This window comes from Pongo pygmaeus, chromosome 1 (genome assembly GCF_028885625.2).
Source record: "Pongo pygmaeus isolate AG05252 chromosome 1, NHGRI_mPonPyg2-v2.0_pri, whole genome shotgun sequence".
Taxonomy (NCBI): Eukaryota; Metazoa; Chordata; class Mammalia; order Primates; family Hominidae; genus Pongo; species Pongo pygmaeus.
In genome coordinates, this window is record NC_072373.2 from 126,181,758 (window position 1) to 126,205,334 (window position 23,577).

Genomic DNA, 23,577 nt, shown 5'->3' on the forward strand with positions numbered 1-23,577 from the left:
AGTTTCCAAGGCTTAGCTATGGTGAACAGGGCTGGAATAAACATGGGAGTGCAGTTATCATTTCAATATACTGATTTTCTTACTTTTGGCTATATACCTAGGGGTAGGATTGCTGGATCACATCATAGCTCTATTTTTAGTTTTTGATGAACCTCCAAACTGTTTTCCGTAGCAGCTCTACTAATTTACATAACCACAAAAAGTGTATGATGGTTCTCTTTTCTCCACCTCCACACCAGCATTTGTTATTGTCTGTCTTTTAAATAAAAGCCTTTTTAACTGGGGTGAGATAATATCTCATTGTAGTTTTTATTTGTATTTCTCTGATCAATGATGTTGAGCACATTTTCATATGCTTGTTTACCATACGTATGTGTGCTTTTGAGAAATGTCTATTCAAATATTTTGCCCACTTTTTGATCCAATTATTACATTTTTTTTCCTCTAGAGTTGTTTGAGCTCCGTAGATATTCTGGTTATTAATCCCTTGTCAGATGTGTGAAAGGAAAATATACTGGGCCCCTGAAATCACTGGGGAAAATGCAAGTGGGAAGCTGCTTAGAACAAACCTTCCTCCCATTCTACTCAAAGTCACCCCTCTGCTCACTGAGATGGATACATATCTGATTTTATTCCTTTGGAAAGGCTAATCAGAAACTCAAAATACCAGGGGATTTCAAGATTTCAGTCTAAACTTTCACCTAGTAAGTGCTTTTTGTCCTGCAATAACAGTCATTCATGGCACTCTATGAGAAGATATTTCAACCCAAGTGAACACCCTAATCTCTCTCGATTTCAGTTGCTTTTCCTTCATGTAAAAGCTCAGCAATGCTGAATGAATTTGAACAGTTTATTAATGAGACAAGTTAATTTTTTACTGCTGGGAAGCATATACAGTGACAGCCTGTTAAACCCCAAACCTCTTTTTCTAACTTCTGCTTTGAAAAAATTTAGAGTCACAGATTTTACCTAACTTTTCAGACCCTACAGCACCACCTCATGAGATAGGATTTTTTCCTCCATAGAGTCTTGTTGGCCATTTGCCAAAAAATTCTAATGCGCAGATTTCTTCCTCTTTTGTGTTCCTCCATCAGCAAGCAGACACTATGCCCCATTTCTAAGGAAAAAAACTCCACATTCAACAGTTGGGAGGAAGCCACCCTTGAGAGACAAATTCAAGCCTCAGTGCTGTTCCCATCAGAAGGAGGACAGCCATTAAATCCATATGTTCTTTTGAGACACCTGTTCTGCTTCCAACAATATTGGCATTTAAACAGAAAAGGGATTTTATATTTAAATGTCAATGGATAAAATTTTCTGGGAATGCACTGCTTTTCCAGATCCATAGCTGGAGGAGGCAGGAATAGAGTTAAAACACTCCCTCTATTAAAGTGTCTCACTCAACTTTATCTACAGTACAATCTCCTGGGAGGCCTAGGAACCCGGAAGAGCAGTGTGAAGAGGCATTGTGATGGTAAACATGACTATTCCTGCCAACTAGCACCTCCAGATCCATGGGTGCAATTCACGCTTTCATCCATGGGCAGCACCTATGATGTTTCCCGGGACCCAAAGGAGATGGGAGGAAAGAGGAGAAGAGGAACACCCCTGTAATCTTTTGCTTCATCCTGGTCACTTCAAAAGGAGAAAGGAGACTAAGGGACACCTTCTGTTCCCGCCATTTTCTGCATGGGTAACAACCCAACTTGGAATGGGTTGGAATACCTTGGAATGGAATCCGGGCCTGGGAATCCATGAACTCGCTGTTCAAGTCACCCCCTTAAACTGGTAAGTAACAAACTTTGCTGCAGGCCTCCATCTTGTTTTATGTCTTGAACATAACCTGTAACCATGTGGCAGTACTTTTTTTAGCCATTGCCATTTTACAATGGTGGCCCATGTTCAATCCTGGCTTGGGTAATGAATACTTTCAATTTAATAGCTGTATGACTTTTAATCATCTCTTCCTCCTCCATGAACAACTCTAACTTCCTTTCTGAAATCTTCTTTTCTCTAAATTGTTTTAAAGTTTCTAGATCTGGTAAAAGCTGCTTACCACCACTTATAAAATATCTTGTATACTCACAGTAAACTTATAACCTGATTGAGAGTTGTTGGTTTCACCTGTGATGTCACTTCTGGTAAAGTTCAAGAGCTAGAAATATTACCTGATGATTTAGCTAAAGTCAGGTAACAGTGGATTTCAAAGAATTTTCTGAAAGAGTGCTCAGCTTGATTATAAGTGGATATTCAACTTCTACGTATATTTAAAAGGCCTGTAGGTTTTTCTCTTCTTGGATTGTGTTTTTCTTGAAAAGAAGTTTTCTGTTGACTGAATTACTGTCCTCCACTCTGTCTTTCCACTCTTAATGCACCCAAGATAATGTCTGGTGGCCTGAAACTTTTTGGGAAAAACAGAAAAGGCACGATGGATTCCATTTTGGGAGAAACCTCTGTTTTCCCATGGAATCCCAGAATTTAGAGGCTAATAGATCCCGTTCAAAATCTGTTTTTGTCTTACAGCTATACAAGTTGATTAGGCCCTAGAAACAGCATGGTTTTCTATCCCTGCTCTTAAAGGGCTTTACTGGGAAGCCCATAATTCAATTAGGAAGTGGGACAAGAAGAAATCTTAGAACTACTGGATCTTCTTCTGTTTGTCTGTGTAGTGATATATGTGTTGTGTGTGGCGTCTGTAACAAGCTATAATTAATTGCCTTAAATAAAAATAAGCACTTAAATCAAACAGTTTAGAGGAAAGTTAAAACTGTAATGCCTTTTAGTTTATGTGACTTTAATCTCTAAGAAATAAAAATTGTTATAAAGACCAAATTGGAAAATGCAAATATCATCAACACGTAAATAGGAGGTTTAAATCATATAAGTTAGATACCAGGTTTGCTAAATGTTTCAAGGTTGTACGCTGCCTACTTTACAACTTGGTAAGGCCTGGGGACATATGGAATTAACCATGCCCCTTACTAGGATGGAAAAAGTCAAACTTTATCTGCATCTAGTACATAATTGAAACAACTTACCAGGTTTTACATTAAAGTTAAAAATTGCTAAGATTTACCATTAAAACATGTAAATAAGACAACTAAAAATAAATTTACATGCAAAATATGTAGGAACAGTAAAATGTGTTTGTCATAAAAGATTATAAAAAGGTATAAAAATATAAACCTTGCCTATGGAAAAAGGAATGTTTTGAAACCAATGTAAGGGTAAAATTTGGCTTTCTTTCAATTGTACAGATTTTTCATGTAATACAGAAGAATAATGAAATATTTGGTTTGCCTTGTTGGTAGACTGCCAGGGAGAGAAAAGAGTAGGTAAAGGTTTTTGCCTAGTTTTAAAATTTCTGAGACATCCTTTTGCCAAAATAAATAACTTATGTGTAACCTTGAATTGTATTTCATACCATCAAGTGTTTTGAACCTCTAATTACTAATTAGAGCTTTTAGTAAAAATTAATGAAATATAAGTACTACTGTACAAGTAAGAAAAGGAACACACTTGGCTATTTTTTTGAGGACATGCATTTAATTTTAAATTTTACAATTTAGATTCAGCATGAATTGCAATAAATGGATCTTCAGCAGAGTTACTAATAGAAAAATTAGCTTTGCCATCGTTAGAAACATAAATTTTAATGCCTGTGCAATTGCCATTAATTTTATCTCCAGAAATGACATCACAGTATGTGCCAGCAGGAAGACCAGTTTGCAAAGTTAAAGAAAGTGACCTGTAAAATAAAATTTAAGGTTCATCTTCAATACAATGAAAATCAAGAATACAGGCTAACACAAATAAACAGCATAACTTTACGTTGTAGAAACCTAAGCAGCGAAGTCTCATTAAGAAGAAAACCCATATGCCTCTCTAGTAGGTGGAAATAGCTGTCTAGGACCAAAAGTAACCTTACAGAAAACCTAGCAATTCCCTGGTCAGTAGTGAAAATATTACCAAAACAGGAAAGTTGAAGAATATCACTGAAGACTGGCAGGAATCGTTACACTTTGATAAAGGTGCTACCTTGGTAAAATTAAATTTGTTCTCAAATGAAATTAATACCAATTACTCTTAAAAATGTAAAGGGTATTATATTTTAACCTCCTTCTTTTACCAAGAGGTCAAAACGAAATTGGGATGCACATAAAGATAATCTAGCATTTCTATGAAGAAGTGATAGGTTGAAATATAAAGCTTTTTCAAAAAAACATTTTGGTATTTTCATCCACAAAAGAAAGAAATTAAAGAACTAGACATGGGCTTTTTTGGCAGGAAAGAGATCAAATTGACTTCTATATTGATGTATTTATTTATTTTTCATCAGTGAAATATAATTTATACTAGAGTGAGCTAAGTATGAGTGTCAGTTGGCCTTGGAAAGGGACAATTCAACTGTTTGCACCGAGGTCTTCTGAGCTATATGTTAGGGAATCATTTATACTTCAGGTAAAGCATATAAGAATGACAGATGAAAGGCCAATAATGAGAAGTTTCAGAACTAAAACTCAAATCTCCTGAAGCAAAACACTAACCACAAGATACATATTATTTATACATATGCTTTAAAAATATTATTTGTCACAAGGAGACAGAGAAGTGAAGAAAGTATATCAGAAAACTACCTAGAGTAGTCATTGAGAAAAAGAGTTAGAAATAAAGATACTTTAGTACTGAGGCAGCATTTCTCCATGGTTAAAAAAGCAGGATTATAAGACACTTTTTTTTTTAATGATTTCACAATCCTTATATTGATTACCTTGTGTATTTTGCGGCAAGTTTAGGTGAGCATATACATGTGCATTCTATATATGCATATGATATTGCAAGGGTGCACAGAAAGGATTCTGCTTACAACAGAAAGCACTTATGAAAACAGAATAATGAAGGAGTAACAACCATCATCCTTTTGCTTCTGCCCAATTTTGATCTCTATTGTCTTCTTGCTCCACTGACTAAACTACTTTTCAAAGATGATAAAAGTCAATGAACAGAAAAATAAAAGAATAAACCGAGAACATATTGCTACAAAATATTATTTTTAATTGATATTTACTTACCAGTCATCATTGTTGAAAACAATGAATCCTCTGTTTCCTCTCCCAAAAGCCACTTGGTTGCTCCCATTATCATACCAGTTTGTAAAAGGCTGGCCATCCACTACATTGCGGAAAATAACCATGTTCCTAAAAACACAATAGCATATAAAACGTTGGTATTCCTAAACTTCAACTGTTTTAAATAAAATGCTAAGGAAATTTTATTATTAGAGGACATGTCTAAATACAGATTCTCACCTTATTTGGCGCCATCGATGTTCACAGACCCAGTCATTGCCACAAGTAGTGTCTGGATTAATAGTAACTTCTTTAGTTACTCCATTATTATTTGGTGGCCCAACCCAATCATTAACATCCTTAAGTACAGGGAGAAAAGCCAAATTTTACCATGCATGTATTTACCTCTTCCTTCTCCTTTACACCAAACCCAACTTATCCTGCTACTTGTGTCTCTGCATTCAGCTGTGTCTCTGCATTTAGATTAGAATCCAATGCCTTCATTAATGCTTACAACCCTTTACTGGGTCTTCATCATCTCTCTATCCTCTGGTTTTCTTTTGGCATATTTCAAACAAAGGTAACAAATTTTTATCCCCTCCTTTTCATTCCAAGGAACTGCAAAGGCTTCTTTGCTCTGTCACCCAGGCTGCAGTACAGTGCCATGATCATAGCTCACTGCAGCCTTGATCTCCCAGGCTCAAGTGATCCTCCCATCTCAGCCTCCAAAGTAGCTAAGGCTGTTGGTGTGCACCACCTCACCCAGCTAATTTTTAAAAAATTTTCAGTAGAGATGAGGTCTTGCTAGCTTGCCCAGATAGGTCTTGAACTCCTCAGGTCAGCTGATCTTCTCGCCTGGCCTCGCAAAGTGCTGGGATTACAGGTGTGAGCCACTGCACCTGGCCTGCAAGAGCTTCTTAACATCACTGTAAGCCATGCAGTGTCATTGAAATGGGAAGGGCATTAGTACTAGAAACACCAGGATTAAAACATAGGCTCTATCACTAGTAGCTGAGAAAATTTAATCAATATACATAATATCTCTGTGTCTCAGTTTCCTCATTTGTAAAATGGGAATTTTTTTTTGGCTGTAAAAATTAAGTGATATATGTGAAAATGCCTTGAACATGACATGTGCTAAATAAATATTAGAATCATTCATGCTTCTTTTTAGATAAATGTACAAAACAATACATGTGAACATTATTTATAAATTGACCACATTTTTAATATTATGTTTTTCTGACTGGCACTTTAAAAAATCTTCATTAAAAAATCCAGAGTAACCTTAGGAAGTTTTTCAGTGTTGACCTTAGAATCATATCATATGGTGAAAAGTGAACAAAACTAAGAGTTTTTAGCATGCAGCCGTCCTGGCAAAGTGGAAATGTTATAGTAATAGAAAAAATAAAAATACTCTGTGACTCCTAACATCAGAAATAAAACCAATCAGTAGAAATTATGAGAAGTTGGCTCAATATAAAAGTAAACCTTCTAAATATTACAGCTGTTTAACAATAGAATCGATTGCTATACAAAGTAGCGGACTTCTCAAACTGAAAGTAATCTAAAAAAAGCTAGCTAGATATCTGTGTGACTCATAGGAAGGAGGAATTTCTGCTTTAGTTCTGAAGTCTCTGATGCTGTTTCTGAACTGTTTAGTTTAAAAGAAAACCTTATACTAGCTTTCCAAATATCTTTACACTCATTCCTCTGTTCCTTTTTGAAACTTCTCATCAGATTAATGTCTTTACCGTACTCCCAAATATTTTTCTCATTCTTACCTTTCTTGGAACACTCTAAATTTCTATTCTTTAATACATATCCTTTCCTTCCTCTTATATGATACTTTCCCTATTTAACTTAGCTCAACTGATTCATTTCTTTCTATTCCATATAACTTTTTAAAAGTATTTAACAAACATTTATATTGTTCTCACTATGGGCAGATGATGTTTTAAGTTCTCTACAAGTGTTGGCATGGATAATCTTCCTATGAACCCTGAGGTAGGTACTTATTCGAAGTATATATTTTAATCCCTGTGTCTAGCTCTTAGTTTTGAGTGGGTTTTTTTTTTTCCACCTGTGGGCTAGGGGGATGTTTGTCATATCTCTGAAACAGCTTGTATATTCTTTGTCAATGGAGAATATAAATTTTACTCCTTTAATATAACCTACATTACTAAAATCACAGCCCTGTATCCAGTTTACAATTAATTAAATATTTGTTGAATAAATATATAATTAATACTTGTTATATTAATTTAGAATAAGATTGCTTCTTTTTTCTTCAGAAAAGGATATATTGAACAACTCCAAAACTTACTTTTCCATTTTGAAACTGTCTTGACCAACGGTAGCTTGACATTACTCGTGTAAATCCATAAGGATGAGCAAGCATAAATCCAACTGCCATTTTATATAGCCTGAAAGTTATATAATTATATTATCATAGTATATCAGAATATTCTTACCATCATTGAAAGATGTGTTTAAAAAATAGAGAACTTGGTTTTCTACCTAGCATCCCAGAAGGTAAGAATAGAGGCTCCTCCAGCCCCATGTCCTCGTTGATTGTCATGGTTATCCACAAAGACAAGTGCTCTGTCAGAAGGCACGAAACCCCAACCTTCTCCCCAGTTCCTATTTTTGAAAAATAAGATATATGTTGATGTATCATTTCACAACAGTTTGAGAGTAACTTAAGTGTGTATCTCTTTCTGCATGGCATGGCATCTGAAGATTAAATTCTTTCTCTAATTAAATGGTTTTTCTGTAAGAGAGATATATATATACACACACACACACACATATATATATACACATCAAACACACACGTGTGTAATCTACATATATGGTCCATATTTGCATATACATGTATGGAATACTTATATTCATATTACAAATATAAGATTTTTGTTATTAAATAAGGTCCTTTCAGAGGTTTCAGCACATTATAAGTTAGAGGCACTCCAGAAGGATCAATATCCACATCACATTATACCGAATGTCAAACTAGACTAAAATAAAGCTTCAATACTGTATTGTTATAATATAAATATTTTATATTTTTAATTCATATAATATATGTAAATTCTACAGGATGGAAACTTTGTACATACTTTATACATGATAGGATCATTTTAATAATAACCTGGCTTTAGAAGATTATATGCAAACATCAGTCAAATCCAGTATATTCATCTCGTACTTAGACGAAAACTCATAGGGTATGTTTAGCATTCCTAGGCATACTGCCTTGTGACAGACACTCTAAATACAAAAGATGATTGATTAGAGTTTAGGGCTCTAGAATACTTATCATTAACAATTGACTCCTTGATAGTTGTCTCAATAAGAATGTTCCAGAAGGTAAGTCACACTGAGGTAGTATGACTAACAGATCCATGAAATACTTCAGGGGAAAAGTTGTATTTATTTACTTTAAGTAAGACATCTTCTCTCCATTCCACTTGCGAATAACTGTGCCGAGTTTTGCACCATACTTGAATTCTGTCACCCGGCCATTTCCAAAGTACTCACTGCTTTTAATTGGCTCACCACCCAGATCAATTACCTAGTAGAAATTTAGGAAAAAATAACGTTTTGCATAAGGACTTTAAAGCATTTTAACCAATAAGTTAATATTATATAAAAAATAGCTTTCAGCTATTTGTTATTTATTAATAAATTAAGCTATTTATTATTTCTTTTTGTCTTGTTTTGTTTTGTTTTTTAGTGACAGGGTTTTGCTATATCATCCAGGATGGTCCCAAACTCCTGGCCTCAAGCAATCCTCCTGCCGCAGCATCCCAAAGTGCTGAGATTACTTGCACGAGCCACCACGCCTGGTCCTATTTGTTATACGAAATGTGCAAAAAGGTTTTCTTATTCTTATTATCTCAACAGGTAATATTTTTATATCTTTTATTTGATAAAGTATATACTACAATATTGAAAGAAGTATAATGTCAAAGATACCGGTTGTCCTGTGAGAACACTTACCTAATTTTTAGTCTTGTACATTAATGATAATAATAACAGCTCACAGTAATAAAACATTTAGTATCGACTGAAATGCCTTGATAAATATTAACTTGTTTCATTATCCAAAGAAAGTAAAGACATAACTATTATCAGTATCCTACATTCTGTGTACCTCCATAAAACATGTGATAAAGAATTAGATATGCTGTATGTGAAGAAGAGGAGGTTAAAGAACACTGTTTTATGTAAATGTCTCATTCCTTATCCAACATAAATTGCATTTTTAATTAAATCTTCCATTAATTTTATAATGAATAAGATGATATTTTATATGCATATAAGTATTGATGTACCTCCTGGTAAATGAAAGGTTTACTTCCTTCAGGGAACCAGTTACTGTTTAGATTATGCAGTTTGTCCAAAACTGCCTTTATGTCTCCAGGCCACATGTGCTTGGAAGCATCAAGTCTGAACCCTGCAACACCAATGTCAATGAGACGGTTCATATATTCGGCAATCTTGGAACGCACATAATCTTTCTCCAGTGCAAGATCAAGAAGACCAGTCAGACGACAATCTCTGACCTGTTGAGGTAAAAATGTTATGATTGATTCATAAAACCTCATTTTTCACCTGAGAATACATTTGATTATTCATTTATTCTGTGATTCCTCAAGAGATATTCTATAGTGATTTCCTTGCATTGGGCACTGGGGATGCTCACATTCTACTATAGATGTATCTTTGAAATATTTTCTAATAGAAAATAGAGAATTTAGGAAATAAAGTCGATGAGATTTTTAATTGATTGGGAACTTCTTAAAAGTGGGCAAATGTGTATTGATTAAAAATCTTAAATCAATATTTAAAGGTTTTAAAATATGGATTTGAGTTTCTTAAAGTAGTCAAACTTGTTAACCTATGTCCCTAAGAGATCTAAATTCATATTTAAAATGAAATTCAATTAGCTACATGTCTACAAGAAAAGGTATATATCACTCTTTATTCAGATGACTCTCATAAAAAAATTTACCTGAGTAGCATCGTTGTAGTTCTCGATATCTCCACTTCCAGTTTTACATTTACCATCATTAAAATCCCATCCCGAATATGGGACTGCTGGAAAGTCCCTACTTCCAGGGTTGAAGTAACTTCCACAGGTACTGCTCGTTCCTGCACTCACAGCATTACCACACATATGATTAATTACAGCATCCACATAAATACGAACCTAGAAAGCAAAGTTTCTACTTCAGTGTGACTTACAGAGAGGTAGAAATTCCAAGAATTATTGATTCAAGTTTATACTATGTTAATAAAACTCCAAAATATTTTATGATATCTTGTAACTGTTTTCCTACAAGATCAAAAATCGACTGTGAAAGGAAAGTAATGTGAACAAAACACCTACATTCATTCTAGACACTTGGTCAAATATTTATAGGAATGATAAATTCAGAGACCAGAAACTACCATAAATAGGAGGAAATGCAAAAAGCCCACTTCGGGGAGACAAAACTCAGATGAGAGTGGAAAGGTTATTGTTTTGGAAAGTTCAGTGGTTGCCAGGAGAAAGCCTGTACTCTATTAAGCTTTTGAAGAAAAATAAGGTAGCTATTAATCTCAATTTAGGCTCCTCATTAAATAGAGAAGCTAGCTATTCACCATGAAAAACCCTAGAATTATGGATGGAGACACAAGTCACCTAAAATTGATAGCAAATATTGTAACTGGAATTATAATTCCTAACCAGAAAAGTGTTTCCAGGAAATACGGACAGATATAAGGGTTAAAATTTGATGTTTTGCTTTAGAAGCAAATTCTGCTTTAAACTTTAACTTATCTCTTTAGTAGACAGCACATACACAAATATTCACAAAAGTTGAACATAAGGAAACAGTTAATTTTGAGTTTTAAATTATGGAGAAAAATTTAAAAAAATAAAATATAGAAAACTTTCTGCTGAAAAGGAGCAAGAAAAAAGAGAAAGAGACCATTTTCCTGTCTGTTATTTTTAAAGGAAACTAGAATTCACTTACTCCCACATTGTTGCATCTTGTCACCATGTTTCTAAATTCATCTTCATTTCCAGATCTTGTGCATAATTTATAGCTAACTGGTTGGTATCTTTCCCACCAAGGTCGGAAAGGGTTGTAAATTGCTACATTTTCATTTGGTGGGGAGACCTACAAATTAAAGAGTCTTCATAAGTACCAAATCATGTCTTACAGTATATCATTGAATGTTCTAGAAACTAATCAATAGTATAAAAATTCTTGAATCTTGGTACATGCAGCTATCTCTTGGAAATATTAACAGCACATTGGAGGGCTCTTGTTGAAGAAAGATTATCTCAGAAACAAAATATAAAGTTGCCAAGAATGCTACATAGATTTTTCCTCAGAAATCTCTTTTACTTAGAATACTTACCTGTGAAGTAAAATGCTGCCCAAGCTTCACAGATGAGTTCAGAATACTATTTCCTACAAGCACAGTGAATTCTGCAATTGATACTGTGAATCATACCCACCTGAACTCCTCCAAATCCCTTGGGAGCTAAATATCGCTCACATTCAAGAGCAATATCAACCCATCGCCATTCAAACAGATGAACAATAGATGTCCGTCCTTGTTGTGTATTTGGGGAATACTGAGCCCAGCAGAAACCAATGGTTAAAAGCAACAGAAAGAACTTCATTTTGCTTTGAAGTTGTCAGTGTCCTTTCCAGAAACTATTTATATTCGTGTAAGAAGCACATTTTACAAAGTAAATATTAGCATGAATAAATACTTGAGGGCAAACTGTTTATTCATAATCTGAAAAGGATTATCAATAATAATCCTAACAGCTGAAGAACATTAAAAAGTCTCTCATGGAGATCATCCAAATGACCTTTTAGATATTAATGTTTTTCTTTGGTTCTGGCAGCACTTTTATTTTTCCTTAAACAGTGACCCATTGCTGGGGCCTAATGTTCTCACATAACAGTGGAAAACCAAAATTTGTTGTCATCTCTTTAAAGATCGAGAATGGTGTACAAAAAAACTTTACATAAATTAAAAGGATGAATACATTTACAGGTATAAATGTGAACCCCTTCCAACTCAAGGCAAGTAACAGCCCACGGTGCTCTGTCAGACAACATAAGCTAAGAAAGGAAACTGGGTCCTATGGCTTGGGCTTTCCAACCCTGACAGACCAACAGGACAGAAACCAGTGGTCCAGGAGCCCTTACCAGCCTCTAGACAAATCCCAGAACACTCAGCCTTGACACATTAATACCCTGCACAGATCAGAGACTGCTGTCCACACAGACTCACCAAGCCAAATTTGTCTTACACAAGCACGTTTTTAGCCATGAAGTGACCAAGCCACCTGTAGTAAAGACTGAAATCAGAGATATGTACAGATACCAAGGGGAACAGTTAACTTGAATACAAGGTCAAAATCAGCAACACATTCTACAATCCAGCGCTGATATTGAGAGGAGAGAAAGACCTTCTCCCGTTGTTTTATATTGTTTTCTATTCAGTAAAAACAACAAGTAAGTAAAACCAAATACATGCAGCCCAGCGCCAGGCCTGAAACCAGGCCTGGGCCTGATTGGCCTAAACCCAGTAGTTAAAAATCAACTTATGATTTAGAAGCCGATATTATTCACAGGTTCCAGACATTGTACAAAAGAACTCTGTGAAACTCCCCGCCCTGATCTGTTTCTCCCAGACCAGCGGTGCATGTAGTCCTTGTCATGTATCCCTTGCTTGAGCAAATCAGTCACGACCCTTTCATGTGAAATCTTTAGTTTTTTGAGCCCTTAAAAAGGACAGAAATTGTGCACTCAAGCTCAGATTTTGAGACAGTAGCCGGTTGATGCTCCCAGCTGAATAAAGCCCTTCCTTCTACAACTCGGTGTCTGAGAGTTTTTGTCTGAGGCTCATCCTGCTACAATGTCAGATACAAGCTTCAAGGACAACTTCTTTCCAAAGGCTTATTCCAGTTTGGTGCAGCTAGCATGAAGTGTATTTTTTAATTTACCTGACCAGATGCACATAGGGAGAACACATTCTTTTTTGAATTGTCTATATGGAGTCAGAAGTTGAGTCTTTTAAAGGATTGAAATGAAACAGAATATTCTAACTGGACTAAGATCATATGATATGCACCTTGTTAATATGAACATTTATTTCCAAATATTTTGTTTTTATAAGAAGTGTTATAATGAACATCTGTATACAAGTTTACACATGGGTAATTCTGTATGCTAGATAAACATATGGTAAACTTGAAGCATATTTTTATATTTTCATATTGTGCAAAATTGCCCTTACAAATTTATCAATTTTTACTTTCTAGTAGCAGTATATTATAGTACCTTTTGCCACACACCAACCAAAAATTAATATTATCATAGCTCTACGTTTTGACTAATAGATTAAAAATGATTTGGGTCGGGCGCGTGTCTCACTCCTGTAATCCCAGCACTTTCCGAAGCTGCGGCGGGCAGATCACAAGGTCAGGAGGCGGAGACCATCCTGGCTAACATGGTGAAACCCTGTCTCTATGAAAAACACAAAAAAATAGCCAGGCATGGTGGCAGGCGCCTGTAGTCCCAACTACTCTGGAGGCTGAGGCGGAAGAATGGGGGCCTGAGCGTGGTAGGCGTGTGCAGTGAGCCCAGATCCTGCCAATGCACTCCAGCCTGGGCGACAGAGGAAGACTCCGTCTCAAAAAAAAAAAAAAAAGATGTGTGTTTTTTCCCAATTACTAGCAAGGCTGAACATCATTTCACATTTTTTGGCCTTTTGAGTTTTCTCTTGAAATTTGCTTCTTCCTTTTCCCATCTGGTTTTGCTTTAATTATTTTTTTTCTTATTGAATGTTTTGAGTTCTTATGTTGTTATCATTTGTCATGTATTGCAAATCTATTGTCCTAATATATCACTGTTTTTTGAAGTCTTTCCAGTGCAAATTTAAGCAATCATGGATGCTGGTAAGAATTAGGACAGTGTCAAAGGTATGCCTGAATTATTATTTTTTGTCCAACTACACTCATGCATTCCTTAATGACAGCAGTATGTTCTGAAGAGAAAGCCATTAGGTAATTAAGCCACTGTGCAAATGTCATAGAATGGACTTCATTAACCTAGATGGCTTAGCCTATTTCTCCTAGGCTACAAACCTGTAGAGCATGTTACTGTACTGAATACTATAGGCAACTGTAACACAGTGTACTTGTGTATCTAAATACACTTAAACATAGGAAACTTCCAATAAAAATATGGCATAATAAACTTAACGGGACCACCATCATTTATATGGTGCATGACTGTATTCAACATGCAAAAGGTTTTAAGTTTTAAAGTGATTATTTGTTTAACTACAGTGATTCCTCCTCCCTCCATATCCATGAGGAATTGGTTCCAGGAATCACCATGGATACTTAAAGTAAAAACTACTCAAGTCTTTTATATAAAATATAGTATTTGCATATAACCTTTACATCATCTCAGATTACTTATAATAACGAATGCAACGTAAATGCTATGTCAAAAGTTGTGATACTGTGTTGTTTAGAAAATAATGACAAGAAAAAAGTCAACACATGTTCAGTATAGATGCAACCATCATTTTTCTTGTCTTATCCTTAGATCTTGTTTAATAAGATTACATTTAAGACTAAGTGGTAAGGAGGATGGGAAGAGAGACAGAGGAACGATGTATTAATGATAGCTTTGGTGGTGGTTGTTGTTGAGGTGTCCCTATGTCACCTAGGCTGGAGTGCAGAGATGCAATCATGGTTCACTGCAGCCTCAAACTCCTGGGCTTAAGTGAGCCTCGCTCCTCAGCCTCCCAAGTTGTTGGGATTACAAGCTAGACCCATTATGCCTAGCAATGATAAGTTTTTTTTTCAGAGTTAAACATCATTATTTTTTATATTGAAATATCTTTTAATACTTTTTCTGAAATAGTACTGATTACTTAGAACCCAAAGTCTGGAAACCATTGAAAAAAATTATTCCAATAGTCCCTTTCACTGTTAACATTCTCTGATCCTATGATTTGTCCTTCTCTTCACATTCTACATCCTAATGGCAATATGAAAATCAAAGAGCTTAAGGAAATGTTGTGGCTGTATCAATCAGGACAGAATAGGTTATTCTGCAGTAATAAAAGAAACTAAAATTTTTCAGTGGCTTACAATAACCAAGTTTCTCATGTTCAACTAGGATCAACAACAGCACTCTTATTAGTCCCTTTGTAATGTCACAAAAACTTCATTTTGACACATGCCTTAGCAATCGGGAACTCCCCAAAGTAAAACATTCTTTCTGCTCACATTTCAAAGCCAAAGAAAATCATGCGTACATTCTCAAATTCAACAGGATGAGAGTATTTTATTTGCAGGGTGGATCAATTATATTTCTGAACAATAGTACACTGCATATATGAGATCTGAAATAAAAACTGTCAGAGGAAAAATAAAAGAATTTTCACTGGAGTGAACATTTGAAAAATAAGAAATATGAGTTTAATATATATTTTTAAGAAAAATGCAATATGTACAGAGCTTCTCACATTCAACCTCAGTCTCTTACACCTCCATCCTTTCCTTTGATAGCAAGACATTCAATTTCTTCCAAGTTTATATGATCATTGCTATGCATGTTTTCATGACTTACTTCATCTAATGTTCTCATAAACAACATATATTGGTATTTTACATAGTTACCTTTTCCTAAGCTTTGAAAAGTTTCATGAAATTGCTCACATCTTCTTAAATTTTGGATATTCAAAGATTCTGGTACATAAATACCATATTAATTGCTATTTTATAATTTACAAAAAAATTAAAATAAAATTTCTTATGTAAAAAATATATATATTTTTTAATCTTACTCCATCACCCAAGCAGGAGTGCAATGGTGCAATCTCAGCTCACTGCAATCTCTACCTCTGAGTTCAAATGATTCTCCTGCCTCAGCCTCCTAAGTAGATGGGACCACAGGCACATGCAATCATAACCAGCAATTTTTTTTGTATTTTTAGTAGAGATGGGGTCACACCATGTTGGCCAAGCTGGTCTCAAACCCCTGACCTCACGTTGATCCGCCTGCGTTGGCCTCCCAATGTGCTGAGATTACAAGCATGAGCCACTGCACCTGGCCTCTTTCTTTCATGTCTAATTGACACCTTTTAAATGGATATAACTGCCTCAAGTATTTATATATTAGTCATAGATGTTCTAGTCTTATTTGATTTCCGAGGTTTTTTTCATTGCTTAGACCTTGTGCATGTTGGGTACAGGGTGTATCATTCCTGATGCATTTTCAATGCTCTGTGTGTGTGTGTGTGTGTGTGTGTGTGTGTGTATTTCCTTTTAGCTTTGATGTGGACACTCTATATAACATTTGTTTTCAGAAAATATAGGGTGGGATATTTTGCTGCTTAAACCCCTGGGATGAGAACCCTCTATTCCTCTTGAAAATAATTAGTTGTTCCTCTTAGGTGTCTGACACAGGGGGTTAGCTCACATATCTACTGAATAATCCTACTGAGCTCATTATTTATTACTATGCATTGCTAAAGATAATTAAACGTAATAAAGTATCTTACAGTTTACACGTTAAAGAACTTTCCATTATTCACAAAAGGAAGTGCTGTCTTCTCACAGAGTAGTAAAGATAAAATAATGACTACAAGCACTCAGCACAGTTCTTGAGATTTCAGAATTCATTTAGATAATCGTTTCAATCTCCTAGATTCTCATTTTCTTGAATTCTTCTCCTTCCATCACCTTGCCTCTACGCTACTCCCCTCTTCACATCCTAAAACTTATACTCAATAAGTACTATATACTTAGTATTATTGTACTATACTTAGTATACTATACTTAGTAATATTATATACTATTATACTCTAATATTTTCAATTTCAGTCACCCCTCTCTTATTTACATCCCACAAATTTCTAGTTCCTACCTCAAGAAGTCCATTGCATCTTCAACACTGCAATCAACAATTGATCATTCCATTTTCCACTGTCTCAACATTCTTTATTTTCTCACTTCACTCCTTAACCCAGATTACTTTCCATATCCCTCTTTTATAATCATTCTCTTAAATGTATCAACATCTCATCACTGACTGTTTTATTCACCTAGAGAAATCTCACCTTTAGTTAAACTGAATTCTGTACTTTTTCAGTGATAGCACCTATGTTGAACTCAACTGGAGAAAAACACAGAACCACATTGACTGATACTACTTAAATGTATCACAGATTGCCTAAGAGTATGTTTACTTTCCTACACTCCTATCTATTCATTTTACATCTCCTTTTCCTTCCTTACTCCTTTGTGACTTCCTCCCTCTTTATGAGCTTGCTGCCTATTTCACTGAGAAAATATCACAAAAATTTGACATGCTCCTCCTATCTACTGAACTACAAACATCTGGACCTCCATAATCTGCCCTTCACCCTACTGTTACTAATGAGCTGTTCGTGTGCCTATCTTTAAAACTCACCCTTCTATTTCTATCCCAGGACTATGGCTTCAGCAATATCCCTCTGTTTCCTGTGTTATGCTTTTTCTGTCTATTGAATCAGTCCCATTAGCGTACAAACCTGCTATATCATCGAACTTAAAATAAACAGCTTTTTGATACTACATTACCCTCCATTAACAACCCATTTCTCTGATCCCCTTGAAAGCAAGACTCCTTAAGTGTTGTCTTCAATACTCACTATATTAAATTCCTCTCCAACATTCTCTTGAATACCTCCTCTTACTCCTGACATCCACCAAGTTTGTCAAAGTCAAGGTCCCAAATCTTGCTCTACCCAATGCTTAATCCTAAGAACTCATCTTTCCTAACACATTAACAGAGCTAATATATTTGATCACTCCTTCCTGTTTGAGATGCTTTCTTCATTTAGCTTCTAGCTATTCCTCCTTAGTCCTCTTTAATAGTTCTTGAACTATTTCATATCTCACCATTGGGATGCTCCAGGGTTCACTTCTCCATGCTTCTAATTACTGTCTCTAATGTTCTTACTCTCCCTACCTCACGATGCTGTAAAAGGTAAGAAGCTATGATTCACAACAGCATTTTTACAGAAGAGCTGAGTCGTTTTGGGCAGTGCCTCTAAGGTAAATGTGTAATCACAGCCTCAAAAAAGTATCTATAAGAATGAATCAAATAGAAAAAAAGAATGTTTTCCTACTTATATACAGCTGAAACTCATTTCATTAAAGGAACAGAATAATTTTATGTGGGAAATATTTTCACCTTTAAGTGATGTTCTGACAGATGAAGGATTTGGGGGTACAAAAGTGGAAGACTGTATTACGGCAAGGATAAAAATTTTCTATTTTGGGATAAATCCCCCACTTCCAAAAAATCAAAAGCCCAATAAAACTCAAAGCCAGACAAATATAAAATAATTACAAAAAAGATTACAATAAAAATAATGTGAAACTGCATTGATATCCATGTAAGAATTTTTAAAAGGCAGTTTTTGTAATCATAAATAAAATATATTATAAAATCGCCTTAAAAAGAAATTTATGTAATCATCTAGTTATGTTCTGCTGCATGTCTTAAACCAGGTAAACAAAAAATGCAAACACTATTCCATTGGAAAGAAAACAATTTATTGTATTTGAGTAAAGTCATTACAAAACATGTAATATATTTCCAATTTACTGATTTAAAGGCATATAGATTTAATTTTTAAATACCCTTTCAAAGCTGTTACACACAGTTCCATAGTCCAGGTGGTCAATTTCTTCTTCTCAAAGTTGGAAAGCACTTGAAGGACACAGGAATCCAAAGAAACCTAAAAACATCATAAAAGCCCATTAAAAATAATAAGTATAACACAGGTCATTAGTTTAAAAATAACTGAGAGCTGAACCATTTATATTTAGAAAATTTGTGAATCATGTCAGTTTAACAAAATTTATCTAAATGAACTGCTTATAAAGAAACTGATTTATAACATTTACAAAATCACTTCAACTATGCCCATAGAAAAATAATTACATTTTCAATATCTATAGGGTCTGTACTTTTAAGGTGATAATAACCAAATTTTCAATTGTTTTCATAGAACTAAGAATAGTAGCAGATTTTTCAACAAAGAAACACAGAGGCTCCAATCCTTTATTTTCCTAGTTATTAATATAAGTTTGGGTGCCTATGTTGATACTAGGTACCTAACCATTTTACTCTAACAAACCAGTATCCAAACTGGTCAGTCCTTAGAATTACTAAGGAAACCTTTTCAAATCTGATTCTGATACTCCATTCCCAGAGATTCAGATGTATTAGTTCTAGGATAGAGTATAGGAATCTTAATGCATAAAAATTCTTCCTTGGTGGTTCTCGAACTTGGTTGCACATTAGAATCAGTTTGAGAAGTTTATTCCAACATCTGTGCTATGCTCCCAACACTTTAAATGAAAATTCTGACCAAGGGAACCAGGCATCAACACATTTCTTAAGGATTCTTTTAGGAGGGAGAGGTTCTCACTCTGTCAACCAGGCTAGAATGCAGTGGAGTGATCATGGCTCACTGCAACCTCAACCTCAGGGGCTCAAATGATCCCCTTGCTTTAGTCTCCCAAGTAGCTGAGACCAGAGGTGCAAGCTGTTTATTACTAGCTGTTTATCCAAAGGAAAATAAATGAGTATATCAAAGAGATAACCACACTCTCGTATTTATTGCTCTATTCACAATAGCAAAGATATGAAATCAACCTGTGTCCATCAATGGATGAATGAATAAAAACAATGTGGTATATATATACACAATAGAATACTTTTTGTCCACAAAAAAAGAATTAAATTTTATCATTTACAGCAAGATGGATGGAACTGGAAGTCATTGTGTTAGGTGAAATAAGCCAGGCACAGAAAGACAAGTATCACATATCCTTATTCTTACATGAAAACTAAAAATATTGATCTCATGGAGGTAGAGAATAGAATTAGAGATAGATACCAGAGGCTGGAAAGTTTCTCTGGGTGGGAGGAATAAAGAAAAATTTGTTAATAGGTCCAAACATACAGTTACTTGGAAGACATATGTTCTAATATTTCATTGCAGAGTAAGGTGACTACATATATACAGCAATGTATTGTATATTCCAAAATAGCTAAAGGACTTGAAATGTTCTTAACATATGGAAATAATACTTGAGATTATGGACACCCCGGATACTTTGACTTGATCATTATAAAGTCTAGACAGGTAACAAAATATTACATTTACCCTACGTGTATGTACAACTATATTAATGAAAAAATATTCCTCTTCTACAATAAAATTTTATTATTGTTAATCTAATTGAGAATTCATGATGATTTAGATATTATTTGGCAGAAGTGTTGCCTGTGCAAAGCAAGCTTTCCTTCCTATGTTGTGCAAATTATTAAAGTAATATAAATATGTATACAACTTCAAAAAATGATTTTTCAAAATATTGTTCTACAACGCTCAAGCTATTGTTATGTTTTCCAGTAACAGGTAATAATTTAGCACTCCCTATAAATTAAGTTCTCTATTAGCTTCTTTATTTTTTTCAACAAACTTACAGACTGGATATTTAGGTCCAAAAACTTTAAATAGCTTGTCTCGCATTACTTAGCAAATATATTGTATTTTTGAGATCTGACTTCAGACTCTATCTGTTGCATTACACTAGTACTCCAATGCTAATCTCATTTTAATCCACTACAGGAGAACTATTCACTCTCTCTCTGGAAACTTTCAGCACAGCTTTTTATATGATTTTCTGAAATATATATAGTATTACTTATAAATAATATTATTTATATATATTATATATAAATATATAATATATAATATATAATGTATAATATATAAATAATATTTCTATCAACAGTTTGGTTTTTATCTATGCATATTCTTAAGCTCCTAATTTTCTTTATCCTGTTTTGCCTAAAATTTATTCAAACTCATCTTAATTAGATTTTTAGTTTTATGATGGTATAATTCACAAATTAAAATTATATACATTCAATGTGTACAATGTGAGGTTTGGAGTTTTTTTTAATTAGCCCTAGTAGAGAAAGGCAAATGCTTAATGGTACATACTAAAAAGTATTCAGGGCAAGGCTGCTTAATATAAACTTGCTAACTACCAATCAATAGACCACTCAAATGCTTTTTTGATAAACAAAAGCTACAATTGTAGGTAGCATATTTTTACTGGTTTCCTTTACACTGCAGCATTTTTTCAACTAATATATATCTTACAACTAGTAAAATACGTAAATCTTAAGCATATAGCACTATAATTTTTATAAGTGTATATATCCCTATAACCACCACCCAAATCAAGCAAGATATGGATGACTTCCAGCTCCCACACCGCTCTCTCTTGCACTTTCTCAACCAGTTACTCACCAATGGTCATCAATATTGTGAAATCTATCACGATGGATTTCCCTGCTCCTGAATTTCGTATAAATGGAAACTTGCTGTATGTAATCTTTTGAGTCTGACTTCTTTCGCTCAGTTGAAATTTGTGAGAATCATCTATGTTTTGTGTAGCACAGGTTCATTGTTTAATTGCTGTGTGGTATTCACTGCGGGAAGCAAAAGTAATTTATTTATTCATTCTACTGTGGATGGGCATTTGTGTTGTTTTTACTTTAGAAGTTATGACACATCGGTGATTTTATTTGATAAGAAACCTAAGAGTTGCTGAGTTATATAGAATTGATTGCCTTACACATGTTGTTTAAGTTTTGCCTACTCTTTTACATATTTCATCCTTGATCTGTTTGTCTCTCTACTGTTTGGAACAAACCTGGAGCTCCTTATAGGAAACTGATATCTTTTTTTTTTCTTTTCTCAACTTCTGTTTTAGGTTCAGGAGGTACATGGGCAGGTTTGTTACATGGGTAATTGCATGTTGCTGGGGTTTAGTGTACAAATGATTTCATCACCCAGCTAGTGAGCATAGTCCCCAGCAGGTAGTGTTTTGACCCTCACTCTCCTGTCACCCTGCACCCATCGAGTATATTTTAAAAGGACTTTCACAATCAAGCTAATTACCACATTCATGTCTTCACATAGTTATCATGTGTTGGGAAAGGATAATACTTAAGATCTACACTCAGTGAACTTAAAGCATACATTATTATTAACTATTTTTACCTTGTTGTACCTTAGACTTCCATAACTTATTCATCTTATAATGGCAAGTTTTCATGGTTGTACCTGTAGTATTTTTCATTCTCTGCCTGGCTTATTTCACTTAGCATAATATCCTCTAGGCTCGTTCATTTTGTTGGAAATGGCAGAATTTCATTCTTTTTAATACTGAATAGTATTCCATTGTAGATAGATAGATAAATAGACAGACAGATGATAGATATCATAATTTACATACCTACTCATCTATCAACACTTAGATTGTTTCCATATTTTGTTTTTTGTGAATAAAGCTGCAATGCACACAGGAATGCAGATATCTCTTCAAGATAGTGATTTTATTTCTATCGTATATAAAAGGAAAAGTATATAAAAGGTATATATCCATTTTTTGAGATGGATTATCACTCTGATGCCCATGATGGAGTGCAATGACCCAATCTTGACTTATGTCAACCTCTGCCTCCCATGTTCAACCAATTCTCCCTGCTGCAGCCTCCCAAGTAGCTGTGATTACAGGTGCCCACCACCACACCTGGCTAATTTTTGTGTTTTTTAGTAGAGATGTGGTTTTTCTATGTTGGTGACTCTGGTCTTGAACTCCTGACCTCAGGTAATCTGCCTCCCTCGCCTCTCAAAGTGCTGGGATTACAGGTGTGAGCCAACACACCCACAGGTATATACTTTTATGCCTAAAAGTATAATTGCTGTAACATATGGCACATCTTTAATTATTTGAGGAGTCTCCTTGCTGTATTCCATAATGGTTGTACCAATTTACATTCCCACCAAAACTCTATAAGGGTTCTCTTTTCAACACATTCTTGTCAACACTATTTATCTTTTGCCTTTTTGATATTAGCTATTTTGAAAGATGTAATGTGACATCTCATTCTGATTTCAGTTTATATTTCCCTCACGTTTAGTTATTTTGTGCACCTCTTCATTCATGTGTTGGCCATGTGTAAATCTTCCTTTGAAAAAATGTCTATTCAGGTCTGTTGCTCATGTTTTAATCAGGTTATTTTTTTCTAATTATGAGTTTCTTATAGGTTTTAGATATTAATCCATTATCAGATGTATTGTTTTCAAGTATATTCTACCATTCCATAGGCGACTTTTTATTTATTTTATTTTTATTTTTATTTCTTTCTTTCTTTATTTACTGTGCCACAACCTTTAGTTTGATGTAGTCGCATGTGTTTATTTTTGTTTATCTTGCCTATACTTTGGGATTCATAGCCAAAATATCATGCCAAGGTCAATGTTATGGAGGATTTCCCCTGTTTTCTTCTAGGGATTCTTTGGCTTCAGATGCTATGTTTAAATTCCT

General features: G+C 34.6%; 1 protein-coding gene across 1 annotated transcript; it reads right to left on the reverse strand.

The window, feature by feature from the left end:
* Nucleotides 1–3,558: 3,558 nt before the first annotated feature.
* LOC129040407 (pancreatic alpha-amylase) lies at nucleotides 3,559–11,754 on the reverse strand. Its single transcript, XM_054494887.2, has 10 exons — nucleotides 11,587–11,754; nucleotides 11,096–11,242; nucleotides 10,090–10,287; nucleotides 9,410–9,640; nucleotides 8,513–8,646; nucleotides 7,590–7,712; nucleotides 7,396–7,495; nucleotides 5,310–5,428; nucleotides 5,073–5,198; nucleotides 3,559–3,748 (listed from the first exon to the last, which is right to left on the reverse strand). The coding sequence occupies exons 1-10, from the start codon at nucleotides 11,752–11,754 to the stop codon at nucleotides 3,559–3,561; spliced, it is 1,536 nt and encodes a 511-aa protein (XP_054350862.1).
* Between the last annotated feature and the right edge of the window lie 11,823 nt (nucleotides 11,755–23,577).

Coding starts and splice junctions, on each gene's coding strand:
- LOC129040407 (XM_054494887.2), bottom strand. CDS start 11,754: ATGAAGTTCTTTCTGTTGCTTTTAACCATTGGTTTCTGCTGGGCTCAG. Junction 10,288..11,095: donor CAAGATGCAACAATGTGGGA/GTAAGTGAATTC, acceptor TTTGCTTTCTAG/GTTCGTATTTATGTGGATGC. Junction 3,749..5,072: donor GTTTTCAACAATGATGACTG/GTAAGTAAATAT, acceptor TTTATTTTACAG/GTCACTTTCTTTAACTTTGC.